This window comes from Belonocnema kinseyi, chromosome 6 (assembly GCF_010883055.1).
Source record: "Belonocnema kinseyi isolate 2016_QV_RU_SX_M_011 chromosome 6, B_treatae_v1, whole genome shotgun sequence".
In the NCBI taxonomy this organism is placed as follows: Eukaryota; Metazoa; Arthropoda; class Insecta; order Hymenoptera; family Cynipidae; genus Belonocnema; species Belonocnema kinseyi.
This window is the reverse complement of record NC_046662.1, coordinates 39596782-39611291: the sequence shown is the minus strand read 5'-3', so window position 1 is coordinate 39611291 and position 14510 is coordinate 39596782. Positions and strand designations below refer to the sequence as shown.

Here is a 14510-nt window from a genome sequence, read left to right as displayed (position 1 = left end):
AGTCTTCTTAAGATCTTGTAGAATCTTTTTCGAACATTTTTATTTTTATCTTTGAAAAACTTTTTAAATATTCTCTTAAAATAATTTTTCAAAATGAAAAATTATGTTTATTAAAATGTTTTAATAAAATAATAATATATTCTTAATTAAAGGATTTTATTAAATTAAAAATATTGTTGCAGTCTAAAATATTCAATTTTTAACACATTTAATTTGAAATTTGTTATAAAAAAAACATTAATTATTGAAAATTTAGCAATCTTTAAATTTTGAACGTTAAAATTTTAATTGTTGTATTTGAAAAATGCTTAATTTGTGAGTGAAAGTTCTAAATTTTGATGTATAATTTACAAATGAACATTTGTATACAAAATTTGAGTAATTCTAAGAGATTATTAGGAGTTTTAAAAGTATAAAAAATTATCCTGCAAATTTTAGAAAGTTTTCTTAAAATCTTCTAGAATCTTTTTTGAAAATTTTCTTTAAAAGTTTGAAAAACTTTTTAAATATTCTCTTAAAATAATTTTTCAAAATGAAAAATTATTTTTAATTTTCCTATAAATTTTGAAAAAATGTTATTATTTATATATCCAAATTGTACAGAAATTTTTTAAAGTTTGCAGGATTTTGGAAAATTGTAGAAAAAATTCAATTCATTTTGACAGATATTTAGAAGTTCTGAAAAAATTTCCAAAATATTAAAAAATTTGAAACCAATTAAAAAAAACTTCTACATTTCTCAAGATTTTGAAATAAAATGTTGAAGCTTTCCAAGGATGTGTAAACTATTTAAAAATAATATAATTGAATTTCTAACTTGAGAAGTGTTCACTTAACATTTTTTGATTTTTCAATTTTTGATATTTCTAGTTTAAAATTTCTGAAAATTATATAATTTTGAAAATTTTAAAGTTCATTGATTGATTTTTTAATTTAGAGAATTGCAAATGATAACGAGGAATTATATTTTTTATACCGAAAAATTATTAGTACCTTTAATTTTAGACGCGTAAATTATTGAGCATTTGAATGCAACATTTTTTTATTTAAAATTTTGAAATTGAAATTTTAAAAGTTCAATATTTAACATTTCCACTTTAAGTGCTTTCATTTGCAGCTCAGTTTTTTTATCTTCAGTGTTCCTTTTTTTTAAATTTAATTGACCGTGAAAAATGTTTATGAACCGGGAAAAAACCGGGAAATGGCCCGGAATTTATTTCGTCGATTACAACGGCCACCCTGTTAGAGTTCTGAACCGTTAACTTTTCGGTTGAAAAATCAATTCTTTTTTTTTAAGTTTGTCTTTTTTATTTTAAAGTTTACCTGCTTTAGCAGAAATTAAATTTTTTTTATAAAAATGCAACTGTTTGGTTAGAAATTAAGTTATTATACTATTTTTTATAAACTTAACCGCTTCGTAGAAAATTTACTTTTTGTTTAAAATTTATATTTTGGTATTGAAAAATGAACTGAAATATTTTCTGGATGAAAGTTCCACGTAAAAAAAAAAGTATCGTTTTTTATTCAAAATTCATCTGTTTTAGTACCTATTTCATCTTTTTTTGGTAAAAAAGCAACTATTTTCTAGATAATTCAACTATTTTGTGAAAATCTCATCTATTCTGGTTGAAAAAGTTCGTCTTTTTGGGTTGAAAATTCAATTTTTTTCGTAGAAACCTATTTCTTGTTTAGAAATTCATATTTTGAGCGTGAAAAGTTAACTGAAATATTTTTCAACTGAAAATTCAACAATTTTTCTTATTTATCTTTTCGATTGAAAAATGCATCTGGTTTAGTAGATTTTGTTTGTTTTATGAAAATGCAACTTTGGTTAAAAATTATTCTTCTTTTGTTGAATATTCAACTGTTTTCTTTGAAAGATTTGGTTGAAGTGTTAAAGATTTATATTTTTAGTTGAAAATTCATCTCTCTGGTTGCAATTTTAACTATTTTGTTGAAAATTAATTACAAAAAAATGTAACAAAGTAATTCAAATTTGAAACTGGTAGATGAGCTTAAAAAAAAAGATGAATTCTCAATGGAAATTTAATATCTAATATTTGAACCGATAAAGATGTTAATTTTTAACTAAAAACAGTTGAATTGTACAAAAAAAAGCGATTTTTCAATAAAATAGTTAAATTGTGATACAAAAAGATCACTTTTTAAGCAAAAATAATTTTTATTTAAAATATGAAAAAGTATAATTCTACAAAATTGACAAATTCTCAACCTAAACAAATTAATTTCTAACCAGGCAGTTGTATTTTGAAATAAACGAAATAAGTTTTCTACAAAGAATGGAAAAGTATTTTTCAACTATTTAAAATTTACGAAAATTAAAAATTTAATTTTTAACTTCTCAAATCTGAAGAAAATGTGGAATGAATTTTAAATAAATTTCCAACTGTTGAAAATTAGATATTTAATATAATTGAATTTTCAACAAATTTAAATAGTATTAAATAGTATCAAAATGCAACTATTTGGTAGAGAATTGAACTATTTTGTTAAAAATTCATCCCTTTCGGTTAAAAAAAATCGTCTTTTTGGATTTATAATTCAATTTTTTTCTTAGTAACTTATTTATGTTACAAAAATTCAATTTTTGATGTCACTGAGGGATGAAAACTGAATTTTTTTTGTAATACAAAATTCTGCTTTAAGATAGATTTCATATTTTTGCATAAAAATGCAACTATTTGCTAGAGAATTCAACAATTTTGTTAAAAACATCTGGTTGAATCACTTTTTTTGTTTAAGATTTATATTTTAAGTTGAAAAGTTATCTCGTTGGTTGAAAGTTTAAATATCTTGTTGAAAATTAATCTTTTTTAATTGAAAATTAAATTACTTCGGTCAAATTTAAACTACATTGTGAAATTTTTTTTTATTGAAGGCGTATATCTGGTTGAAAATTTAACTGTTTAGTGGAAAATAATCTTTTTTTGTTGTTTAGAATTCATTTTTTAACAGAAAATGTAACATTTCCATTTTTTAAGATTGATATTTTTTAGTTAAAAATTCCTTCAATAATTTAAATAAACTTTTATTTATTTTTCGAGTGAAAAATCTTTATTTGTTGGAAATTCGTCTTTTTGATTTTAAAATTCCTTTCTTTTGTTGTATAAATTTCATTCTTTTTTGATTAAAATATAAATTATGACACTTTTTCGTTGGAAATTTGACTTTAGGTTGAATATTCAATTATTATGTTAAAAATTTAATTATTTTGTTGGAAATTCCAGTATTTTTTTAAAGCGTTATCTTTTAAAGTAAAAAAAAAAAACTTTTTTTTTTGTTTGAAATAAATTAATACATTTGAAAATTTTAAATTTGTGTGTGAAACACTGTTTTATTCCGCTTATAAAATATTTCACGGTGAAAATATTATAAGATTAAAATTATAAGATTATAAGATTAAGAAATAAAAATAAAAATATTGTTAAAAATCATAAATTCTCCTAAATTCTGTCATATTCTCGGTTATATAATCTGAACTTAAATTCTCGGGAATTTAAGAACTCTAACCGTACTTAAGGTAGTTGTCGTGTCAAAAGTCAGGTTTCTGAAGAAGAAAAAATATTTTTCCTATGATTTTAAGAATGAAAATCTTATAACTGATGTTATTTCAAATAAAAAACATTATTTTTCATGAAAAATGTTCAAATTCACACAAGAAATATATTTTAACCATTTTTTTTTTTTTTTTTTGGAATTGAATTTTTTCTGACCGTCGCTTCTTATCAAGTTTTGAAAAATGATTGAATTTTAATAAATGATGGCTTATTTTTCCGAGAAAACATTCTCTACAACTCTAATGTTTCCAATTTTTAAAATAACTAAATAATCTTAAAGTATAATTAAAAAAAAAATTACTTTCAAAATTGGGAACAGGAGAGTTGTAGAGAATGTTTTTCCGGAAAAAATAAGTCGTCGTTTATTAAAATGCAATCAATTTTCAAATTATGGTAAGATGCGATGTGTAGAAAAAATTCAATTGCAAAAAACATGGTTTAAATTAATTTTGTTGTTGTTGTGAATTTTAACATTTTTAATAAAAAATAATGTTTTTTATTTGAAATGAAATCAGTTGTAATATTTTTATTCTTAAAATCATAAAAAAACTATCTTTTCAGATATCTGACTTTTGGCTAGAAAAATGTAAAATAATTTATAAAATAATATATTACCTTAAATTATGCATTTTTTGTTCATTTTTACGTAAATTACATTACAATTTGTTGTATTTTGGAATGAAACTTATTTTTTCTGAAAATTTGTCTTTTTGACTTAAAAGATCATCTTTTTTGAAAAATTTTCATATTTCTGGAACAAAAATGCAACTGTTTGGTTGCAAATTTAACAGTCTTGTTAAAAGTCTCACTTTTTGGTTGAAAATTTATTTATGTTTTTATTTAACAATATTCTCAAAAAAACATCCTTTTTGGCGGCAAACTCAACTGTTTTGTTAGATATTTGTTTTTTTGGGTTAATAATGCAACTCCTTTCATAAAACAGTAATCTTTTGTTTAAAATTCATATTTTATTCCTGATAAGTCAACTGAAATAATTTTTTGGATGAAAACTATTTTTTTTTCTGAAAATTTGTCTTTTTGATTTAAAGGTTCATATTTTTCAGTAGAAATATTACATCTTTTTTAAAAAAAAAATACAACTTTTTTGTTGAAAATTTAACAATCTTGTTAAAAAAGGTAATACTTTTTACTTACAATGTCGAATATTTAGCAGAAAGTTAACTTATTGTTTATAATTCTTATTTTGGTTTTGGAAAGTGAACTGGAATTTTCTTCGGATGAAAACTAAACTAGTTTTTTGAAAAATTGTTTCGAATTCATCTGATTTAAAAAGATAAAATCTTTCTGCAATAAAAATGCAACTGTTCGGTTGAAAATTCCACTCTATTTCTAAAGTTTGTTTATTTGATTTTAAAATTCACCTGCTTTAGCAGAAATAAAAATGCAACGATTTCGTAGAAAATATTACTGTTTGTTTAAATTTAATATTTTATTGTTGAAAAGAAAACCGGAACCTTTTCTGGATTAAAATTCAACTATTCAAAACAATTTTTTTTTAATTTAAAATTCATCTGTTTTAAGAAAAATTTCATTTTTCTTGGATAAAAATAAAACGATTTGGTTAAAAATTAAACTATTTTGTGAAAAGTTATACTTTTTGGCTACAAATTCTACTGTTTTTATGAAAATTTAACTATTACGTAGAAAATTTACTTGTTGAAAATTTATATTTGGGTGTTGAAAAATAAACTGAAATCTTTTATTTTTAAGTTCAAATTAAAAATATGTTTCTTTTTTTCTTAAAAATTCATCTGTTTTAGTACAAATTTCATGTTTTTTTAAATAAAAATGCAACTATTTGGTAGATAATTCAACTATTTTGTGAAAAAATAATCCTTTCTGGTTGAGAAAATTCGTCTTTTTGGGTTGAAAATTCAATTCTTTTTGTAGAAACTTATTTTTTTGTCAAAAAATTCATATTTTGATCTTAAAAATTCAACTGAATCAATTTTGGATAAAAATTCAAATATTAAAAAAAAATGTTTTTTTTTAATAATAAAAATTCATCTGTTTTGAAAGAAATTTCATCTGTTTTTTCTTGATAAAAATGCAACTATTTGGAAGAGAATTCAACAATTTTGTTAAAAAGTCATCCTTTTGGTTAAAAATTCGTCTTTTTGGATTGAAAATTCCATGTTTTTTGTAGAAACTGATTTCTTGTTTAAAAATTCATATTTTGAGCGTGAAAAGTAAACTGAAATCTTTTTCAACTGAAAATTCAATCATTTTTCTTTTCATTTATCTCTTTGACTGAAAAGTTCATCTGGTTTCGTAGAAATTTCTTCTTTTTTTTAAGATAATACAACTTTTTGGTTAATAATTATTCTTAACTAAAAACAGTTGAATTGTACGAAAAAAACACGATTTTTCAACAAAATAGTCGAATACTCAACCAAAAAAGATTAATTTTTAAACAAATACTTGCATTTTTTACAACAAAAATTGTTTTTCAACCAAAGAAGCCTGAATTTTCAAATCAAAAAACGGATTTTCAATAACAACAAGTTTCAACAAAATTGTTAAATTTTGGTACAAAGAGATCAATTTAAAAAAAAAAAATTATTTGAAATAAAAAAAAGTTAAATCGACAAATTTTCCACAAAATAGTTGAATTCTTCAAAACCACAAATTTTCAATAAATTTTCAACCTCAAAAAATTAATTTTTAACCAAACAGTTGCATTTTGAACTAAGCGAAATAAATTTTCTACAAAAAATGGAAAAGTTATATTTCCAGTTTAAAAAATTTATTTTCAACATGAATTTTCAATTTTTTCGAACAAAAAATGAAAAAAATTTAATTTGTTACAGAAAAAACCAATAGTATATTTTTCAACTGTTTAAAATTTAAGAAAATTGAAAATTTAATTTTTAACTTCTTAAACCTGAAGAAAATGTTGAATGAATTTGAAATGAATTTCCAACTGTTGAAAATTAGAAATATTTAATATAATTGAATTTTCAACCAATTTAAATTTTAATAATGGAAGAAAAATTAATGTTCATCTATGTTTAAAAAATAAAAATTTCTATCCTTAAAACAAAGATTTTGAAAGAGTTGATTTCTTTTAAAATGTGGTCGTTACTGGAAAATAATGTTTTGGTAAACTAATTGGTAAAATGTAATAGTTGTCATTTCAACTGATCAAGATTTAAATTTTTTATCAAAAACAGTTGTATTTTATGAAAAAAGACGAATTTTGAACCAAAAAAGAATAATTTTTAATTAAAAAGTGCGATTTTTTACAAAAACTTTAAATTTCTACCAATAGATATGAATTTTGGAACCAAAAAGGCGAATTTTCAACCAATGCATACATTTTTATCAAATAGTTCGATTTTCAACTAAAAAAGATTAATTTTGAACTTTAAAAAAAATTAATTTTCAACCAACTATTTAATTTTAAACCAAAACAAATTTTTATTTTTTAGTAAAAAACATTGTAAACGACGAATTCGTAATGCTTCAATATTAAAATGACTGCAAAATTATATAATTTTTAACATTAAACATTTTTTGTATTGATTCTTCAATTTAAGGTTTTGAAAATGATTCGATTTCTAGGAGCTTTTAATTTTGGCTTTCATTTTATACGTTTAAATTATTTAGCGTTTGAATTAAAAATTTTTTAAGCTTCAATTATAGAAGTTTAAAATTCTTGAGTTCTATTTTCAGGGATTTAATAACATTAAATCATTTTTTCACTTATAAAAGTAGCTTTATATTACTGGATGAACTATTGAATTGAAAATTCGTTTTCTTTTGGAAATAAAATTTTTAATTGAAAATATAACTAACTCTATTTTTGATTGATTATTTTTTTTCGTTGAAAATTCATGTATTGAGTTGAAAATTCCTCTTTTCCGGTAGAAAATTAATTTTCTTCATGGAGAATAATTCTTTTTGATTAAAAATTGAACTATTCCAGTAAAAGATAAATAATTTTAGTTGCAAATTCATCACTTTTATTGGCCGGCAATTATGTTCTACATGATTGAAAATCGAAAATACATATTTCAGTTTCCATCAGTAACAGCAGTGCACCTGAAATTGCTATTTCACTAGCAAATGAAGAGTCTCCAGCAAATGGTGTTGATCCTCTCCTTCTTCAGAAAAGAGCTTTAGATACTTTCAAATTGGGACAGTTAAAAAAAGATTTAATCAGAGCAAAGGTAGGTTTTTCGGAAATCAATATATCTAAATTATAAAAATTTTAGTTGCTACAAGCCCAAGAAAAATTCAAAAGTCCTGGATTTAAAAAAAAAATAATAATAAATTAGATAAAACTGGGAATAATTGGCAATTAACTGGGAATTAAAATTTTAACTGGGAATTACATTTAAAGTTTTCAAAAATGTGATTTTTTTATTGATCGTAATAAAACGAAAAATTAAAAATTTTACTCATTAAAATTTTAATAAATATGATAAACATTTTTTTCATAAATTATAACATTTCAAAAATTTCATAACGGTGAAAAGCAATCTTTTAGATTATTTACGGTTATTTAATCAAAATTTGTTTAAAATTTCATTTGGGATTTTTTGTTTATAAGTCAAAACTAGAAATGGAAATATTAGCCAAATTCACCAACAAATATTTTACCATTTTTTGGTTTTGCTAAACTAAGTTATTGTTTTAATCGCTTAAGATTATTTATCAAACTTGTACTTTAGGGTCCAGTTAAAATTAATACAAATAGATTTTTTCATTTTTTTTCTGAAATGTATTTCTTTCTGAAATTATACATTTTCTTGAATTTTCTTCAACGAGAATTAAATCCATAATAAACGGTTTGCCATTTAATTGTGGAAAATTGAATTTCCATCTGTTGAAAATTGAAGAAAATTGATAATTGATTTTTTAAAAAATTAAAAGTTAATTGTTGAAAATGGAAGAAAATTAAAAATTAAATTTTAAACTATGCAATCATGAAAAAAAAATGGAAATTAAATTTTCTACAGTTAAAGATTGAAGAAAATTAATAATTAAATTTTCAACAGATGACAAATTAATTGTTGAAAATGGAAGAATATTAACAATTTTCAATTGCTGAAAATTAAAAAAAAATTTAACATCGAGCTGTTAATAGTTGATTTTAAAAAAAAATTTCAACTGCTGAATTCAACACACGAATTGAATAAATAGACATTTCAATCTATAACACAAAAATTTCGAAACTAAAGATTTTTTCGAAAACGAGTCGCTACTGGTAAATAATTTTTTGGCAAATTGATAGTCATCCAATGAAATCTCAGTCGGTTATTCATGAGATATGAGATCTAATTTGTAGAAATAAATTTTTTAATGGCAATGTATTTATAAAATGATTTTAAATTTCTTAAAAATATAAAAATTCCTACCTGGAATTAAAAAAAAAGTACATACTTGGAAAAAGCCTGGAAATGTTAGGGAATTTTTTTCGAAAGATTGCTTAATTTTTTCAAATTGCAATATAAAATTGAAAAAAGGATTTTTCATTTGTATGTTGTTCAAAATTCGTTCTTTTTTATAAAAAATTAATCTTCTTGGTTGAAAATTCATCTATTTTAGTTGAAAAATTATCTATTTTTAAATTAAATTTAACTATTTTGTCGATTTTTTTTTGTAGTAAATTATCTCTTTTACTGAAAATGTAACTATTCCAATTAAATATTCCATAGTTTTAGTTAAGAATTTATCTCTCGGTTAAGCATTAATTTTTTCAACTAAAATTTTAACAATTCTTTTTTTTGTCGGGAAAAAAATATTATTTAGTTGAAAATTTATCTTTTTTAGTAGAAGTTAATTTTCTTAATTGCAAATTTATCTTTTTGATTGAAAAATTAATTATTCTCTAAGTAAGGTTTTATTATTTTAGTTGAAAATTTATCTCTTGGATTGGCAGTTTATATTTTTTAGTTGAAAATTCGTCTTTTTGGTAGAAATTAATCTTCTTTCTTGAAAATTAATCTTTTTTGGTTGAAAGCTCGCCTATTCCAGCTAAAGATTCATCGCTTTAGTCGAAAATGTTTTTTTGATTAAAAATTCAGCTGCTCTAGTTGAATAATAATCAGTTTAGTAGAAAATTATTATTTTTTTAACTGAATAATTCATGTATTTTGTTGAAAAATCGCCTTTTTGGTAGAAAATTAATCTTCTTGTTGGAAAATTCATTTTTTTTTGCTTGAAAATTCCATTATTCCAGGTAAGGCTTTATCATTTTAGTTGAAAAATTATCAGTTACTTTGAAAATTTCTTTTTTTGTGAAGAAATTAATTTTTCTCTTTAAAAATTTTACTTTTTGGCTAAAAATTAAGATATTTCAGTTAAAGGGTCATCATTTTGGTCGAAATTTTTTTTTTTTATTTAATAATTTAGTTACTCCAGTTGAATATTTAGCAGATTAGTTAAATTTTTTTTAACAGAAAAATTCATCTATTTTGTTGAAAAATCGCTTTTTTGGTAGAAAGTTAATCTTTTTGTTTGAAAATTTATCAGTTTGTTTTGAAAATTCTTCTTTTGTGAAGAAATTCATTTCCTTAGTTAAAAATTTCACTTTTTGCTTGATAATTCTAATATTCCAGTTAAAGATTCATCGTTTTAGTCGAAAATGTTTTTCTGTTTAAAAATTCAGTTGCTCTAGTTGAATATTCATCAATTTAGTTGAAAATTATATTTTTTTAACTGAAAAATTCATTTATTTTGTTGAAAAATCATTTTTTTGGTAGAAAACTAATCGTATTCTTTGAAAATTCATCTATTTGGTTGTAAATTTAAGTATTTTAGTTAAATAATAATTTTTTTGCTTGAAAATTCAATTATTCTAGATAAGGTTTTATCAGTTGAGTTGAAAATTTATCTCTATGGTTGACAATTTATCGTTTTTGGTTTAAGATTAACGTATTTGTGAAGAAATTAATTTTTGTGAAGAAATTAATTTTTTCAGTTAAACATTTCAATTTTTGGTTGAAAATGATTTTTTATTAAATTGAGAAATTCATGTATTTTGTTGAAAAATCATCTGATTGTTATAAAACTAATCTTCTTTTTTCAAAATGCATCTATTTGATTGCAAATGCAAGTATTTCAATTAAATAATCATCTTTGTGTTTGAAACTTCGATTATTTTAGATAAGATTTTATCATTTAGTTAAAAATTTTTCTCTTTGGTTGACAATTTTTATTTTTGTTTTAGTTTAAAATTCACGTATTTTTTTAAAATTCGAGTTTTTGGTAGAAACTAATGTTTTTGTTTAAAAATTCATCTTTTTGGTGGTAAACTAATCTGTTCAAGTTGAAGATTAATCATTTTAGTTAAAAATTAATTTTTTTTTCTGCTTTTTTATTTCCAAATTCAACCATTTGGTTGAAAATTGATCTTTCTTTTTTGATAATTCTACTATTTCGTTGAGATTTCATGTTTTTTATTCAAAAATCCCCCTTTTTTGGAGAAAGTAATTTTTTTGGTTTGAAAATTGAACTATTTTGTAGAAAATACAATATTTTCGTTCAAAAAGTTAGGAATTGGAAGCGGTTTAAATAGAATTTAATACGGTATCAAATAGAAATCAGTACCCACATTAATTTTACCTCAATGTGTAATCAATTTTTAGCATAGAAAGTAAAATAAAAATTTGTTCAATTTATTTGTCAAGAAATGAGAATTTCTTGTAATATGATTTGTAAAGGTTTCTAAATTAAATTAAATGTCTAAATTATTAAATAAATAAAACATTAACTATCCAATTTTTGGTTGAAAAATAATATTTTTTAGTTGAAAATTCATCTTTGTGCTTGAAACTTCAATTATTATAGATAAGGTTTCGTCATTTTATTTGAAAATTTATCAGTTTGATTGAAAATTCGTCTTTTTGTGAACAAATTAATTTTCTTAGTTAACAATTTTATTTTGTTAAAAAATTATCTTTGTGCTTGAAACTTCAATTATTATAAATAAGGTTTTATCATTTTAGTTGAAAATTCACTTTTTTGTTTGACAATTTATTTTTTTTAGTTTAAAATTTACGTATTTTATTGAAAATTCGTCTTTTTGATAGAACTTAATCCTTTAGCTTGAAAATCCATATTTTTTGTTAAAAATTCAACTTTTTGGTTGAAAACTCATCTGTTAAAGTTAAAGATTCAACGTTTTAGTTAAAAATTCATATTTTTTTTTGCATTTTTATTTGAAAATTCAACCATTTGATTGAAAATTGTCTATCTTTGTTTATAATTCTACTACTTCGTTGAGAATTCATTTGTCCTTCCAAAATCTTCCTTTTTTGGAGAATATAATCTTTTAATTGAAAAATCAACTATTTCGTTAAAAATTCATTTATGTTGTTGAAAATACAATATTTTCGCTTAAAAAGTTAGGAATTGGAAGCGGTTTAAATATAATTTAATACGGTGCCAAATAGAAATCAGTACCCACTATTCACTTTCTGCTTGAATAATTACTTTTTTTTTTAGTTGAAAATTCATCTTTGTGTTTGAAACTTCAATTATTATTGATAAGGTTTTATCATTTTATTTGAACATTTATCAGTTGAGTTGGAAATTCGTCTTTTTGTGAAAACATTAATTTTCTTAGTTAAAAATTTCAATTTTGGTTGAAAATTAAAGTATTCCAGTTCAAGAATTATCATTTTAATCGAAAAATTTTCTTTTCGTTTAAAAATTTAGATACTCTATTTGAATATTCATCAGTTCAGTTGAAATTTTTTTTTTTTAATCTAAAAAATTCATGTAATTTGTTAAAAAAATCACTTTTGATCTTGAAACTTTAATTATTTAGATAAGGTTTTATCATTTTAGTTGAAAATTCATCTTTTTTTACTTTTTATTTGAAAATTGATCTTTCTTTGTTTATAATTCTACAATTTCGTTGAAAATTCATGTTTTTTCTTCAAAAATCCTCCTTTTTTGAAGAAGGTAATGTTTTTGGTTAAAAAATTTCAACTGTTTGGTTAAAAATGCATCTATTTTGTGGAAAATACAATATTTTTGCTTAAAAAGTTAGGAATGGAAGCAGTTTAAATAGAATTTAATACAGTGCCAAATAGAAGTCAGTACTCACATTAGTTTTACCCAATATGTAATGAATTTTAAGCACAGGAAAATAAAATAAAAATTTGTTTTGAATTATTTTTCAAGAAATGTTTTAATTATGTTTTTAGTATTATTCAGTTCATCGGTGGTGCTAATATATTTAAAAATCTTGTAATGTAATTTGTCAAAGGTTTCGAAATTAAACCTATTAATTGGATCCCTAGAAACTTATTTAATGTTTCCCCAAGTTGTCCTCTTTTTCGTGAAAAAAATTACCTTCTTTCCCCTTTGTTAAAGTTTTCTTTTGCACTGTGATCACTGCAAGAATACGATTTCCTTTCAGACTCTTTACAATACTGCAAACCGCGAACAACTTCCAGATCGTGGAGAAAAATTACGACAGAGCATCGAGGCTATGCAAAATGACGTTCAGCGTCTTTCAATCCAAATAGAGCGTACCTCCCTGAATTTAAAGCCCGGCTCTCCCATGATGAATATCAAAACCGAGCTACCTAGACTCTCCCCCCAAGCGCAAATCCGGGCAGATTTCGATGCAGCCCAGTTCATCAAACCCGAGAAAGAACTGGGCAAGCAGGCTCAAGCGACTTTCGAAAGAGAGCAAGCTCTAACCGTGGAAAGGTTAAACCACTTGCAGCAGTCCTTGAATCGTTGCCCCGAAGAAGACGACCGGGCTGAAGATCCACGCGGTTTGAAAACTAAACTGATGCCTCATCAGCAACATGCTCTAGCCTGGTTGCTCTGGAGGGAGAAGGAAAAGCCACCCGGAGGTTTGCTCGCCGATGACATGGGTCTTGGGAAAACTCTAACAATGATTTCCCTCGTCGTGGCCACCAAGGATGAATCCTACTCCGACAGCAGTGCCTCGGACGAAGAGGATGAGGATGGCAGATGGTACAGCAAAAAGAGACCGGGTCGTCCTAGAGGCGGAACTCTCGTTGTCTGTCCAGCCTCACTTTTGGATCAGTGGCAAAATGAAGTGACTAATCGTTGCAGACGGGGAATCCTTACCGTTGAAGTGCATCACGGCCAGCGTCGCGAAGTTGTGCCGAAAAGGCTAGCCAAAAATGACATGGTCATCACCACTTATCAGCTTGTGGCTTCCGAGTTCAAGCGGAACTCGGCGTTGTTTAGAATTCGCTGGAAACGGATTATACTCGACGAGGCGCACATTATTCGAAATCATGCTGGAAAAATTTCTGAGGCTGTTTGCAAACTTTCGGCGCGCAATCGCTGGGCCTTGACGGGAACTCCGATTCATAATAAAGAGCAGGACTTGTACGCGTTGCTGAAATTCATCAGAGTTACGCCGTTTAATGATATCCAGGTTTGGAAGCGTTGGGTGGATAATAAAAATCAAACTGGACTGAAGAGACTCGCTACTGTGACGAAAACGTTGATGCTCCGGAGAACGAAGCAGGAGCTTATTGCGAAGGGAACTCTGGAGGAACTTCCGGAGAAATTCACTACGAATATTGATGTTAATTTGGATGCGGAGGAGACGAAAATTTATCAGTCGGTATTGGCTTTCTCGCAAACGCTCTTCGCTCAGTTTTTGGCACAGAGAGCGGAAAAGGAACACATGCAGGATTTGAACGCGGGGAAATTTGATAAGCCTGCGTATATGGCGGAAGGTGAGTTTTAAATGATGTTTGGATTCTTGATTTTCTGTATTCGAATTTGATTTAAAGAGGGCTGATATAATTAGGATGAATTTTTAATTTCTGAATTTATACTAAATGATTTTTTTTAGTAATAAAAATACGAGGGTAGTTCAATAAGTCCTTAGAATGAAGTATAAAAACAATTTTTTTTGGGTAAATTTTTTTTTATTTTTCAACATAATCTCTTTGGAGCTCT

The 14510-nt window shown here is 24.2% G+C and overlaps 1 protein-coding gene across 1 annotated transcript in view; it reads left to right on the top strand.

The window, feature by feature from the left end:
* Positions 1-14510, top strand: part of LOC117174589 (transcription termination factor 2) — a 52631-nt gene that overhangs the window by 17406 nt on the left and 20715 nt on the right. Inside the window, exons 7-8 of the mRNA XM_033363820.1 lie at positions 7620-7771; positions 12976-14284. Of these exons, the coding sequence (XP_033219711.1) occupies positions 7620-7771; positions 12976-14284 (1461 nt within the window). The remainder of the gene's footprint in view (positions 1-7619; positions 7772-12975; positions 14285-14510) is intronic.